This window comes from Acinonyx jubatus, chromosome B3, assembly GCF_027475565.1.
Source record: "Acinonyx jubatus isolate Ajub_Pintada_27869175 chromosome B3, VMU_Ajub_asm_v1.0, whole genome shotgun sequence".
NCBI lineage: Eukaryota > Metazoa > Chordata > Mammalia > Carnivora > Felidae > Acinonyx > Acinonyx jubatus.
In genome coordinates this window covers 98,394,421-98,408,448 of record NC_069386.1, presented here as the reverse complement: position 1 = coordinate 98,408,448, position 14,028 = coordinate 98,394,421, and the positions used below count along the sequence as shown (strand labels likewise).

At 34.3% G+C, this 14,028-nt stretch overlaps 1 protein-coding gene across 2 annotated transcripts in view; it reads right to left on the bottom strand.

Moving 5' to 3' along the window:
* Positions 1-1,097: 1,097 nt before the first annotated feature.
* STYX (serine/threonine/tyrosine interacting protein) overlaps positions 1,098-14,028 on the bottom strand; it is a 37,498-nt gene continuing 24,567 nt past the window's right edge. For both annotated transcript variants that reach the window (XM_015080100.3, XM_015080099.3), the window contains 3 exons: positions 12,935-13,007; positions 6,910-7,003; positions 1,098-4,767 (listed from right to left, as the gene is read on the bottom strand). In XM_015080100.3, the coding sequence (XP_014935586.1) occupies positions 4,694-4,767; positions 6,910-7,003; positions 12,935-13,007 (241 nt within the window). In that variant the 3' untranslated portion in view covers positions 1,098-4,693. The remainder of the gene's footprint in view (positions 4,768-6,909; positions 7,004-12,934; positions 13,008-14,028) is intronic.

Genomic DNA, 14,028 nt, shown 5'->3' with positions numbered 1-14,028 from the left:
AACTGAGGTGGGGGGGGCGGGGTAAGGAAAATGGGTGATGGGCATTGAAGAGGGCACCTGTTGGGATAAGCACTGGGTGTTGTATGGAAACCAATTTGACAATAAGTTATATAAGAAAATAAATAAATAAATAAATAAATAAATAAATAAATAAATAAATAAATAAATAAAGCTGGCCATTGGGGTGCCCTGGTGGCTCAGTTGGTTAAGCCTATGACTTTGGCTCAGGTCATGATCTCGCGGTTCATGGGTTCAAGCCCCAGGTTGGGCTCTGTGCTGATAGCTCAGAGCCTGGAGCCTGCTTCAGATCTGTGTGTGTCTCTCTCTGCCCCTCCCCCGCTTGCACTCGATCTCTCAAAAATAAAAAAATAAAATTTTTTTTTAAAAGTTAGCCAGAGTATGTTTAAAATTTTCTAACTTATATTGTGAGTAAATTTGAGAAAATTGCATAAAACGTTTCATAATATATAAACTATATATTCACATTTTAAAGCATTATTTGCTTTGAAAAGATAGGGTGAAGTGACAGTTGTGATTTTTATCATGCCTCATATATTTTGTATTTTTACATTTCCTTGACTCTAAGATGCACATTTTTTATGCTAACATTTTGGAAATCAGGATGCGTTTTCTGATCAATGGCTTGCCACAGTTTATTCAACAATATTTTGCCTTTTAGTGGTATCTAAAAGAATAGTGTAGTGATAGCATCTTAGATTTGATGAAGAGTAAGTAGTATGTAGGCTGATGGGGAATATGGTACTGTGAACACAAGTAGTGTTGTTTTTAACAGGCTAGAAGCTGCTCTGTGGATGATTTATACTCTTTCCTTCAGACATGAATTTACTTCCAACTCCAAGTTTGTTCAACTAATACTTAAGAAATATTCTTGAGCTAAAATTCAGGCCTTGCCTGGATTTGTGTGTGTGTGACCATACAATATTTTTTGAAGATACTCTTAAATGCTTAACATCCAATGTTTGTTCATCCTTATTAATCTGAGGTAGTAAAAGCAGGTTACTTTTACCTAGAAGACAACAATCTAAAGAAGTTCTGAGGCATAAGCAGTATAAATGAACGTTTCAATCTTTTTGAGGTATAATGGCACAACAGTTTTAATACAACCACCAATCTTCACAAAATAATTTTAATACTTTGTGCCTGGGCTAGCAGCATCTTGCACTGTGACATTCCTATACATACATAAGCATTTTATCCAAGTACAAATGTTAAAAGCAGAGTAACTTAAGCAATTCCCTATACAAAGGTAAATAGACACTGTAGGTTATTTTTCTTCTTGAATCATTTTTGCTGCATAGTAAATTGCAATTACATGTCAGTATAATGTTACTGATCTATAGAATACACTTTGAACTGTGAGGTATGGCAACTCCCTATGAGAGAGCTAACATGTAAACCTGAATATTTTGATTTTTTTTTTTTTAGCTGCCATGGATGGGTAAGACAAAAAAATCCAGCATTCAAAGATCCTAGAAACTTATCTTTCTAAAAATAAAATAAAATCTTTTAGTAATCTTAGTTATTTCCTATCATTTCCATATTGGAGCATGTTTGGATGGACAAAGATAAAGTAAATACTGAAGTGAAGCTAAGTTTGTTATGGAATTATGGATTAAACCAGTTATAAAAAAAAAAAAATCCGCCAGGTAACTGCTCATTTACTTTACATCAAGTTGAGATCCTGATATATATGTGTGTGTGTGTGTGTATATATATATATATGCATCCCAACTTTATAATTCAAGATTGCAGTTAAATACTTCTAATTCACTTGAATTACCATGGTAATTAGACAATTAGAAACCTTATATTTTCTTAAAAAGGACATGCTTAACATTTTCTGACATTACTTCTAAACTCATATGAAGCACAAAATCCCCCTCCCCCCAAAACAAATATTCTGCTGTAAAAGTTAAGTGGTTGAGAGTTGGTATCAGAAGCCAGAAGCTATCATGGTTTAACATTTCCACCATAGAGTAGATACAAATAAAGGTAACTGCTATTTAAACACATAATAGATAAGAAATTAACATGAACTAATTAAAATTAGAAGGTAAGAATACTGCCATTCCAGTTTGAATATTTTCAATACTTGTTTCATACTTTTAACGTGGACAGTAAAGCAGTTTTCCTGCAATTTCAGTTTAAATCCTTGCCCAGATAACATATTTAATGTCTAAAATTAGGTGCTACATCACTCATACATTATTCAAATAGTCTAGGAAAAAAGTCATGATTGGTTAAATGTATTATAGGTAACTATCACAAAACATCTGTAGAAATAAAAGAATTAACAGAAATGGAACCAAACAGAAGAAAGACTAGAAGAGCTACCAGAACTAGTTGAATTTAGGTAAAACAAACTTGGGGTGTTCTTACATGAAAGAAAAATAAACTTCATGTTTTGTCCCCATTAGTACTGTACTCAAGATGATGATAGTCCCTTTTCCTAGTGTTCAAGAGACAGTCTTTAATATACAGTGCTGGGCAGGCACTTCAGTGACAACATAAAAATTACAGTGGTTAGAAAAAGTGGAAAATTACCAGCTTTAAATTAATAAATGACCAAATCTGTATTTTTGGCCAGACTAGAGAGGATATGTGTATTTAAGAAACTAATGTTAAAAATCTTAACTCCCTCATTTTAAAACCTAAATGTAGTATTACGAAGATTCTTTTAAGCAGAGTTTCTGCTGAATGAAGAAGCATCACAGATTATTAGGTTGCAAGAGAGGTTTTTGCTGACCTATATAGTGATCTATATACAGGAAAGCTGTGTTATCTGGCATTTTGCCAAGTGGAATTTCTGAACACAATGCAAATCTTGACTCTACTGGACTACCACACCATGACCTAATCACACAACAGAATACAAGACCACAGTGGGATTAATCATAGGCTCTTCTCAGGGTGGTAAAATAGGGGAAGAGAAAGGAATCAGAAGAATACCACCTCGGTCAATAGGAATTAACTCTTAGTTAATAAAACAATTTTAATTCATTTCCACTCTCCTGCTATGCTGGATAAAAAAAAGCTTTTTTACTGTATTATATTACATTGTAGGGAGGAAAGCAAAACAAGTAACTTGGTGTAATGGGTTACCTTGCATAGTACCTGATGGTACCAAGGGAATGTATGGAAATCATTCCCATCAGTAAAGCACCTCAAGAGAGGACTGAAAAATGAGATATACAGGAGTTTTGTTTGTGCTACCCTAAATCAACTATAAAAAGTTAAAAACACTCCTCTCCTCCCTCATGGCATACTTAAAATAGCAAAAATGTTTTTCTTAGAACAATCTTTATATGTATAAATAAAAATATGGAGAATTAAGGATCCATAAAGTGACTTTGTTAATGCAAATTATGGGGGAAATTTGGATTAACTCAATGTAAAGAATTAAAACACTAATTTTAAATACAATGAGGTTTCCCACAAACCACTTTCCCCAATAAATGCATCTTCAAGAAAAGCTGCTATCTGAGCCAGAACAACCTCACAGACTCATTAAGACAACATAAAATGAAGGAGTAAATATTTCACATTAATAACTTACTGAGGTTTCTTTAAGCCGCAGACTCTGTTTTAACTAATTTGTGGTTAAAAAGAAAAAGAAATTACAAAAGAACATTAAAAACTTTTCACCGTTATACATACTAATTTAGAGGTCGTGAAGATTTATTTTTTTATTTTTAATTTTTTAATAATGCAAGGCACTTTTCTCTTTTGGGCTTCATTTAGAAAAAAAATAGTGCTACATTGGTTATTATATTCTATTTCGAACTATTTTGGACAGAGAAAAAATGGGGTAGGCAACTCTAAAAAGAACAAACACAACATTTGGCTGTTAAGGAAAAAAGGAAAGTCACTCAAAAGTCTAAAACTCCTTGTTTTTTAGCATCTGGTATCACCAAGCAAAACATCTTCCTCTGTTCATTATACTTTTTTTCTTTAGAATAAACAAATTACGAAGATAATAGAAATAGAAGCAATACTTGGATCATGTTAAAGTAAGAAAAGTTGGCTAATGTCATGATTCAAAGATTATTAATAAGGGATAAAGAAGTTTAAAAAAATAAAAGGGTAATGAAGCTACTGAATTATACTAAAACAGGTATGTGGCAGATTTCTGCATTTGCTGTTTCCATAAGAGGTTCCATCATAAAAGTGAACTGTAAAATTATTTTTAAAATGTAATATATAGAACACAAAATGAATTTTTAGCAAACTTTAGGAAATTCTCGTTATAAATTACCCAGATTTTATAAACAAATCCCCCCTAACTTGCATTTTGTTTAAAGTAATAACTTTATATCATACAAATAAATTTCAAGTATGAAAAGTGCATTATTGCAATAATACCTCTTTGCAAGTCCAAAATTCTTGGTTTATAATAAAACTGTAAAGTGTAAAAAAAAAAAAAAAAGAAAAAAAGAAAGAAAGGAAAAAGAAAAGAAAAAAGGAGTAAAACCATCAGTGCCATCTATTGCAGAAGTCCAACATCTTCTTAAAATGTTGCTCAACAAGTTGCAGAGAAACACGTCTGGAAGCAACATATAATTGAAAAAAAAAAAAAAACTACTTGTATTTTTACCATTTTACATTATTATTGTCTCTAGTATTTTCTCCTTCCCAAATAGAAATTCACATCCTCTGTAATCTTGCTCTCGAGTCAGCCATTTTGTGCAGTTGCCACTTGCATGTTTCCAAAATCATCTTCTTCTTCATGTGTTCTCTTCAAACTGCCTAAAAATTATTGCATGAATATAACATATAATGGGAACTTAAATAAGTCCAATTGCTACAATGTTAGATCCAGTAAAAATTTCATTTTCATAAATGTAGGGATATTCACTAGAATTCCATAACTGAATTTTTAGTGAATGTTAGTAAATTCTTCTGTTACCCAAACAATTTTATATCTTCATGACAGGATATATTTCCCCTCTTGAGAATTAACTATGTCTTAGATATTACAAATAACAATCATTAATACTTATTTATTTATTTATTTTGGGGGCGGGGGTGGCAGACAGAAGATCCACACTGAGAGCAGAGAGCCCGATGTGGGGCTCGAACTCACAATCTCTTGTGTGAGATCATGACCTGAGTGGAAGGCAAATGCTTAACTGACTGAGGCACCTAGGTGCCCCACAATCATTAATTTTTAAAATATCTTGAAAACAGAATTTTTAAAGAGATAATGGTACCTAAATGTTTGGTTGCCAAGTTTGTTTTTTAGGCACCATAAACCTGTGACTTCGAACATAAAATTTAAGAGATTAATTTTGTATTTTTGCAATCTTATTTTTGAGATATGATTATCTTTTTGCTTTCATAGACACTGCTGAAAATATTTTTCCAGTGAAGCTGTGGTTTGATTACCAAGAAGTCTAAAACTAAGAGAAAGGATGGGATGTCACAGAGCAGATTTTATTTTACCTACTCTTTACATCAAAGTCTGCTAGTACAGAAATTTTCCACATAGAATCAAAGTTACCCCTATATGGCCAATAGTTATAGTCAAGAAATTTGAGTCTCCATGGAGGAAAACTTAGGGGAACAATTAAAATGGTAAAGGGTCTACTGTGTTATCTGCCTAACAATGGCACAAGCTTAAAGTTATGCCCAAAAGGTTGGGCTAAATCATGGTAATAATGTTGTATCAGAGGTTGGATTCTAACATGAAACTAATGTCTCACTATAAGATCAATAAAATAATGATAGAATATCAAGGCAATGGGATAAAGAAAATATGCTAGCCATAAAGCTAAATACAGCTGGTCTAGCTGAGTTTCAGATGAAGTGCTGAACTTGGATCTAAAAGAGGTAAGAAACATCAACAACTAATGCAAGCAACAAGTGAGAAGGTACAAATAAAGCTCTAGAGTATAGGAATTCCAAATAACTAGGGATTGGAGGAAGATTAAGTTAATCATCCTTTCTCTTGAGTAACGTGTGAACTAAGTTTTTAAAGGTAGAGAGACAATGTGATGCACTCTAGGTGGAGAAAAGAAGACACAAATGAAACCATGAGTTCAGTTTTCTGGAATGCATATATAAAGAGGAACTCTGAGAGACACCAAGATCAGAAGTGCCTTTACTTACTATGACACTCTATGTTTTCTTCTGTAGGAATAAAACCAATGAAGGCTTTTGTACAGGAAAAATACATTAGAACTATCTTTTATGAACTATCTTCTATGAAAATAAATCTGGCAAGAATGTACAGAATAAACCAAGTTAGAGTTTGGATAGGAGGCCAATATGAACCTGAAATAGACTGAGATTGAGTAAAAAGGAAAGGATACAAACAAGGGTAACAAAGGTCTTGGAGAAGAAAGATAAAAGATTTTGACAGCAAGCTTGGATCATTAACTTTGAAAATAATGGAGAGAATACTCTGAAAAAGGGAAGAAAGGGAGAAGGGACTGAAATAACGATGACAAGAGAAAAACTGGAGTGGCTCACATTAGTCACCCTATTTAACTTGAAACATGCTTTCACTTATTTAACCATCTTTTATTTTTAGTAAGATCATGGAGTGTACTTAAAGCCCCTTCTCCAGATCCCTCTTATTTTAATCTTTACAGCAGTTACACCACTTAAAGACTTAAACTAAAACGAAGCAGAAATGTGATCTTCTAACTAGCCTATTCTATTAACCAAGTACAGTGGTGTTTACACAGTAGAAGCTCAATATAATACACATGTATTCAGTATAAAATTAAAATTTACAATTATCTTGTTTTAATTCAATAGTCTACCCCAAGTTTTCTAAACAATTTAAATTGTTCAGTATAACCAATAAAGAGCAAAAGATGCTTTCTACCTTTCATACCATCATCTCTCTCCCCAACCTTCTCCAAAATGAAAAAACATCCTTACCTGTGGGTCCAGAATGAACGGATAATGACCTTTCTATCTGGAGGGGTGACATCATCTGTATGGTTAATTTTGCTAGGTAGATGGCTTCATATTCCTAAAAAAGATTTAATTAACTTGAATATACATTTAAATTCTTGGGTACCCAAAACAGTGGTTACCATGTTCATTACTGGTATTCTTATTGACACTGAAAAATCTGGTGCCATAATTGTTGTAAGAGAAATACAGGTTTAAAATTCTGACCTCATAATTTTGCATTTACTGATGAAACTATAAATCAAGTCAAGCTAATTGCTTGCACTAGGGTATCATACGTTGAACTGCTGGTGTATGTTCTCTGCCACTGGGGCATTAGCTATATGATCTCTGACTTCCTCTGTTAAAACACAAGCCTTTGCGGTGTTAATTACATGATGTCTAAGCTCCTCCGTTAAAACACACACACACACACACACACACACACACACACACACACCACAAACCCAAACAAGCAATCTCATAAAATGACTAAGAATAAAATGAAATAAAGTTCAATAAAGATAAAATGTTTTTGTAGAATATTTTATTATTTTTTTAATGTAACTTATTACTCCTTTCTCCCCATTTCACCTTAATACTGTATTTTGGAGAAGTTATTTGTTTAATATTTATTCTTGAGAGAGAGAGTGTGTGCACATGCAGGAGGGGAAGAGGCAGAGAGAGAGAGAGAGAGGCAGAGGATCCCAAGTAGGCTCCACACTGATAGCAGAGAGCCCAACATGGGCTCTAACTCATGAACTGCGAGATTATGACTTCAGCTGAAGTCAGATGCTCAACTGACTTAGTCACCCAGGCACCCCTTTAAAAATGAGACTAATATAAGGCATTTAATGGATTCAAATATGTATTTGATTTTCTGATCCCTTAAAATGAATAGTCCTCTACCTCCAAACATGGAAGAATAAAGGCATTTCTATCCCTCTCCTCTGATAATAGAGAACACCTCATTTGATGAAACTAGGAAACAACCATAACCGTAAATATGAGAAGAATGAAAACTAAAGAAATAATTACCAAATAGGTCAGAATAGTGGTTACCTTTACAAAAGGAGAAAGAGTATCTGTGATTGGGAAGGGGCATCACAGGGCTTTTGAGATCCTAGCATAGGTTCAGTTTCTTGACCTAATGGTGGTTACATGAATGTGTATTTACATTTTATGCATTTTCTATATGTGTATTATATTCCACAGTAAATTAAAAAAAAAAAAAAAAATGGAACCAGACAAGCTAGAACACAAGATGCCTGACTGCAAAAATCAGGCAGAATGGGTACACTTCAGAGTTCTCCAAAGAAAGATGGTGTGCCTAAGATAAAACTAATAAGCCTTTAAATAGTATGCTGATCAGGAAATGTGAGTGGGCTGTGGGATGAGGTAGGGCATATCAGGGAAAATGTGAATGCCCACACATGATATTTTTGCAAGAAACAGGCTATATGATAGTAAGGTGAAGTATGAAGCCAAGTATCTGATCTTAGTTAAAAATAAAACCTTAACCAGTAATTCTCCAAGACTGGCTATACCTAAAGATCACCGGAGAGGCTTCAAATACATATATAGGGGCATCTGGGTGCCTTAGTTGGGTAAGCATTCAACTTCAGCTCAGGTCATTATCTCAGGATTCATGAGTTCAAGTCCCGCATCAGGCTCTGTGTTGACACCTCGGAGCCAGGAGCCTGTTTCAGATTCAGTGTCTCCTTCTCTCTCTGCTCCTCCCCTGCTTGTGCTCTGTCTCTCTGTCTGTCTCTCTCTCAAAAATAAAAAAAAAAAACTTAAATATTAAGTCTCACCCCCAGTGATTCTCATTTAATTGGTTTAGCTTAGCTTCCTCTGGGTGATTCTAACATGCATGAGGTGTTCATCAATCTAAATGAGAAAAACCTGTGACATGGGGTGGGGGGGCTCTGCTTCCTACTCCATTGAGTAGTCATACCACCAGAGAAAAGTGTTGGCAAGAAAGTCTTCTAAGACAACTGGGAAAATTTAAGCTATCTGTCTTTCCCAACCACTACCCAGGTTCCTCTCCCACAACTTCACTGTTGGGCAAATAGCTGATCTAAGAAGAATACTTCTAATTCAAAGATGACCTATAATCAAAAAGGAACTATTGTAGGTTTTTTAACATAAAGATGTCACAAGGGGAAAAAAAGCAACATTATAAACCAAAAGTCATATGAAGAACACAGCATGAAAATCACTCCATGGGGGCGCCTAGGTGGCTCAATCAGTTAAGGGTCTGGCTTTGGCTCAGGTCATGATCTCACTGTTTTTGAGTTTGAGTCCCATGTCGGGCTCTGTGCTGACAGCTCAGGGCCTGGAGATGGCTTCAGATTCTGTGTCTTCCTCTCTCTCTGCCCCTTCCCCACTCACGCTCTGTCTCTCTCAAAAATAAATAAAACATTAAAAAAAAAAAAAAAAAAACGAAAATCATTCCATGAAGCAAATGAACATGATTAATTCTCCATGAACTCAATGAGAATATGACATTTCTGAAATGAATACAAAGAAGAGATAAAAGGACTCAAGGAAGAAATGTAGTAATGAAAGAGATGACATATCAACTCTCAAGGTCAACGGCTTAATAATAAATATAATAAACTCAACAAAGAGAATAGACCATACTATCCATTTCTGGCATAATATCAATTTCCTCTGTTCTCCTGGAATTGCCCAGACAGCAAATATGCTAGACTTTAGAAAACAAAATCCCCCCTAATAACCCTAATTTCCCCTCCAGCTGTCATTTCTGTTTTCCCCTTCAAAGCATAATTCCTGCAATTATCTATTCTTGCTGTTCACATTCCTCTCTTCCCATTTTTCCCTGAATGCTGAGCAATTAGGCTTATCCTTTGCCTTCTGTTTGTCAAGGACACCAATAACCTCATGTTCCTAACCTAATGTTAATTCTCAGCCCTGATCTTATTTGACCTATTATCAGCCTTTGTAGGATCATTCCCTGCTTCTTCAAACACTTCCTTCACTTGACTTCTCAAACAAGCCACCCTGATTTTTTTCCTATCCCACTGGCCATTCTTTTCGATCTTTTCTGCTAATTCCTCATCTCCCCACCCTCTACATGTTGGAGTGCATCAGGGTTGTTTTCGAACTTCTTCTCTATCTACATTCCCGTAGTGATCTCACCCAGTCTCAGGGCTTTCATTGGCATCTATATAATACTAATTAGATACATGGTTCTTTCCCCTGAAGTCTGGACTTTGATGTGTATAACTGCCTACTGCCTAACAGCCCTCTCAACCTTAATGTAACCAAAACCGAACTTGATTTTATTCCCCTTAAATCTTCTCATGCAGTTTCTTTCATATCTTCCATAAAGGCTTAGATTCATCTTAATCTTCTCTCTTCACATCCAATCCATCAGCAAATCCTGTCAGCTATACTGTCAAATCCACAATGTGATCTCTTCTCACCTCTTCCCTTGCTACCACTTTTGTCCAAACTAATATTTCTTTTGAATGTAGGGATTTAGGAGGTAAGGGCAGAAGCAAGTATTCCTAATACCCATTAGAATGCTATTGCAATAATGCAGTCAAAGGAAAATTAAGGGAACAAGCCATGCAGATGTTTGGGGGAAAGCATTCTAGGTGGGGGGAATAAGGGCAAGTGCCTTGAGATGAGAACATGCATAGTATTTTCAAGGAATTGTGAGAAGGTCAATGTGACTGGAACATACTTAGTAAGCAAATGAGATAGTAGGAGATTAGAACTGAAAGGTAAAGGACTGCAAGTGTAAGGCTATAAAAGTCATTGTAAATAAGGCCTGTGGCTTTTATTTTAAGTGGAGGGATAACCTGTAATAAGATTCTGGCTATTCTGCTGAGTAAACTGTGTTGAATATAGGATACTGTAAATTTCATAAGAAATACATATATTCTACAAAAAGAAAGATTAAAAAAAATTTTTTTTAAATGTTTATTTTTGAGAGACAGAGACTGAGTGCGAGCAGAGGAGGGGCAGAGAGAGAGGGAAACACGGAATCCAAAACAGGCTCCAGGCTCGAAGCTGTCAGCACAGAGGCCGATGCAGGGCTCAAACTCACAAACAGCGAGATCATGACATGAGCTGAAGTCGGATGCTTAACCGACTGAACCACCCAGGTGCCCCCAAAAAGAAAACTTTAAAACACTAGAGGACATAAAAATTGATTTGAATAAATGGAATATATTCTTAGAGACAAAGACTAAAAATGTAAGGTATCAATTCTTTCTGAACCGTAAACATAGTTATAAAATAAAAAATATAGAGCTCTTTTCAGTAAAGTTCACACACACAATGTTAAAACCTTGCCAGGAAAATTCTAGAAAGAACATTAATGAGGGAATCTTGAGCTATACCATAACTGACTTATATAATATCATAGTATTTAAAATTGTTTGATACAATTGCAGCAGTAAGCAGAGCAATGGAATAGAACACAAAGTCCAGAAATAGGCCCAAATATAGATAAGAGTTCAGTATATAATAAAAATAGCATTTCAACTCAGTTGGCTAAAAATAGGTTCCTTAATATATAAAGAGCTCTTATAAACCAATGAAAAAAAATATCAATAATCTGATAGAAAGATGGGCAAACCACTGGAGTTGCCACTTTTACCACCATGATGACAATGATCAGAAAAATCTGATAAAATATTTTTGGCTATTGGTACTGAATGTGATATTGGGAAAAAGGTACTTCTAGTTTCCTGGTGGCTTACATTATTTAAGCCTTTTAAAAGACTACGTGATAACATCAAATTTCAAATGCCTCTGACCCAACAATTCCTCTCTCTATATATGTATATATCTTACAGGCATATTCACACATGTAAACAAAGATGTACCTACCAGGATACTTTTCCCAATATTGTTCATAATCATGAAAGACTAGAAACAATCTAAAGGTTTATGTATAAGGAATTAATAATATAAAGTTATGATGCATATATACATATATGTATATATACATATAAAAATGCTGGTACAGTTGTATATATATTGTTGAATTTTAACCATAAGTATATATAATACCATAAGTATATATAAGTATATATTACTTTTTTAAATAAAAACATCAATTTAAAAAGACAACGTTTTTACACAACAGGGTTAAAAGGCAAAGAAACTTATTTACTCCTGCATAACTGGATGGAATGAGTAAGAAGACATCCTTTAATCTATAATTTTCCTTTTTGGAAAAAATTAAATAAACTAGTTTAATCAGATACCTCACAGGTTTATCTTACTGTCTTTTTAGTTCATCTTCTAGGCACCAACAAAATTTGAAACATGGAAAAAATAAGGCCTATAAAATAGAAAATAAAATATAAAAGCTTCTATACATAGTATATTTAGAATCAAAACTCTTGTCTCTGTGTACAATCAAAATAGAGGGGAAAAAATGAAATTTCTAACAATTATTTTATCTTACATTTAACAATGTGCCTTTAACCCTTTTTTCACAGTAATAGCAGCTTTTAAGAAAATACTTTTGAGTGGCGCCTGGGTGGCTCAGTTGGTTAAGCATCCGACTTTGGCTCAGGTCATGGTCTCATGGTTTGTGAGTTTGAGCCCAGTATTGGGCTCTGCACTGACACTGTGGACTCTGCTTGGGATTTTCTCTTTCCCTCGCTTTCTCTTAAAATAAATAAATTAAAAAAAAAAAAAAAAAAGAAAAGAAAAAGAAAAAACTTTTAACTGGAAATGTAAACTTGAATAAAAAATCAAATTAGGGGGTGCCTGGTTGGGTCAGTTAGAGGAGCATGCAACTCTTGATCTCGGGGTCCTGAATTCAAGCCCCATGTTAGGTGTAGAGATTATATTTAAAATAAATTTAAAAAGTTAAAAAATAATAATAAAATTAAATAAATAATTAGATTATGGCAATTTTTAGGTATTTAAAGTAAATTCTACATTTAATCTACATGGACGTAAGAAAATGAATTATCCTATTTTCTGATACCTTAAAGAGGAAGAAGAGAAAAGTTACCTGAAGTTGATGGACAAATCCAGCATTAGGATTAATACAAAATCTTCTTTCTTGAACATAAGCAAATGCATCTCTGAAAACAAAAAAAGAAAACTAAGGTGATGTTATTATTTCATGAATAATCTCACTTTTTTCATAATTTACCTAAAATAAGAACTTATCCCAAAAATTTACCTAAAATAGGAACTCATATACAGCTTTTACTACAGAGAGGTGGAGATGTAGAGGAAAAATCGACAGCATGGTCAGATGAAATATCACAATCCCGCTTATTTACCAGCTTGTGTTCTAAGGGAAGCTGCTCAACTTTCTAAACTTTATTTTTCTCATCTGTAAATTAGGGATTATAATAATTCCTGTCTTGATAGGCTACTGTGAAGATGGAAGATATAAGTGTAAAGCACCTTTGTAGAGCATCTATCACACAGTACATGCTCAAAATATTACCAATGTTTAAACAAGGAGAACTATATCTACTCCCTTGTGTTGTTGTAAGGCTTAAATGAGATAAAAGAGCCTAGAATAGTACCTGCCACAGACCCAATGTATGGAAGCTATTTTCACCATTATTATTACTACTGACAAGACACCAAATAATAAAGAGAATATATAAAACATAACGTCTAGCCAGCATTTATCTTTTTCAATTAAATAAATGAAGGATTTGTATTCAAATAATATTAAGAATTGACACCTTAGAGAGACAGAGTGAGAGTGTGCGAGCAGGTGGGGGGAGAGGCAGAGGAAGAGGAAAAGAGAGAATCTTAAGTAGGCTCCATGCCCAGTGCAGAGCCCAATGTGGGCTTCGAACTCACAACCCTGAGATCATGACTGAGCCAAAATCAAGAGTGGAACACTCGACCAACTGAGCCACCCAGGTATCCCTAGGAACTGACACTTTTAAGAAATTTAAACACAAAGGATACCAAACAAATTAAACAAGCATTTGAATGTCTAGTATGTATTAGTCATGTGGATCCAAGGCTGAATACAGCTCAAATGAAGAGACTAACAGAGAACATGATACAATGATGGATAAGTTGATACAGGCATATCACACAAAGTTTCACTGGCCATGTTAAAAATTATTAAGG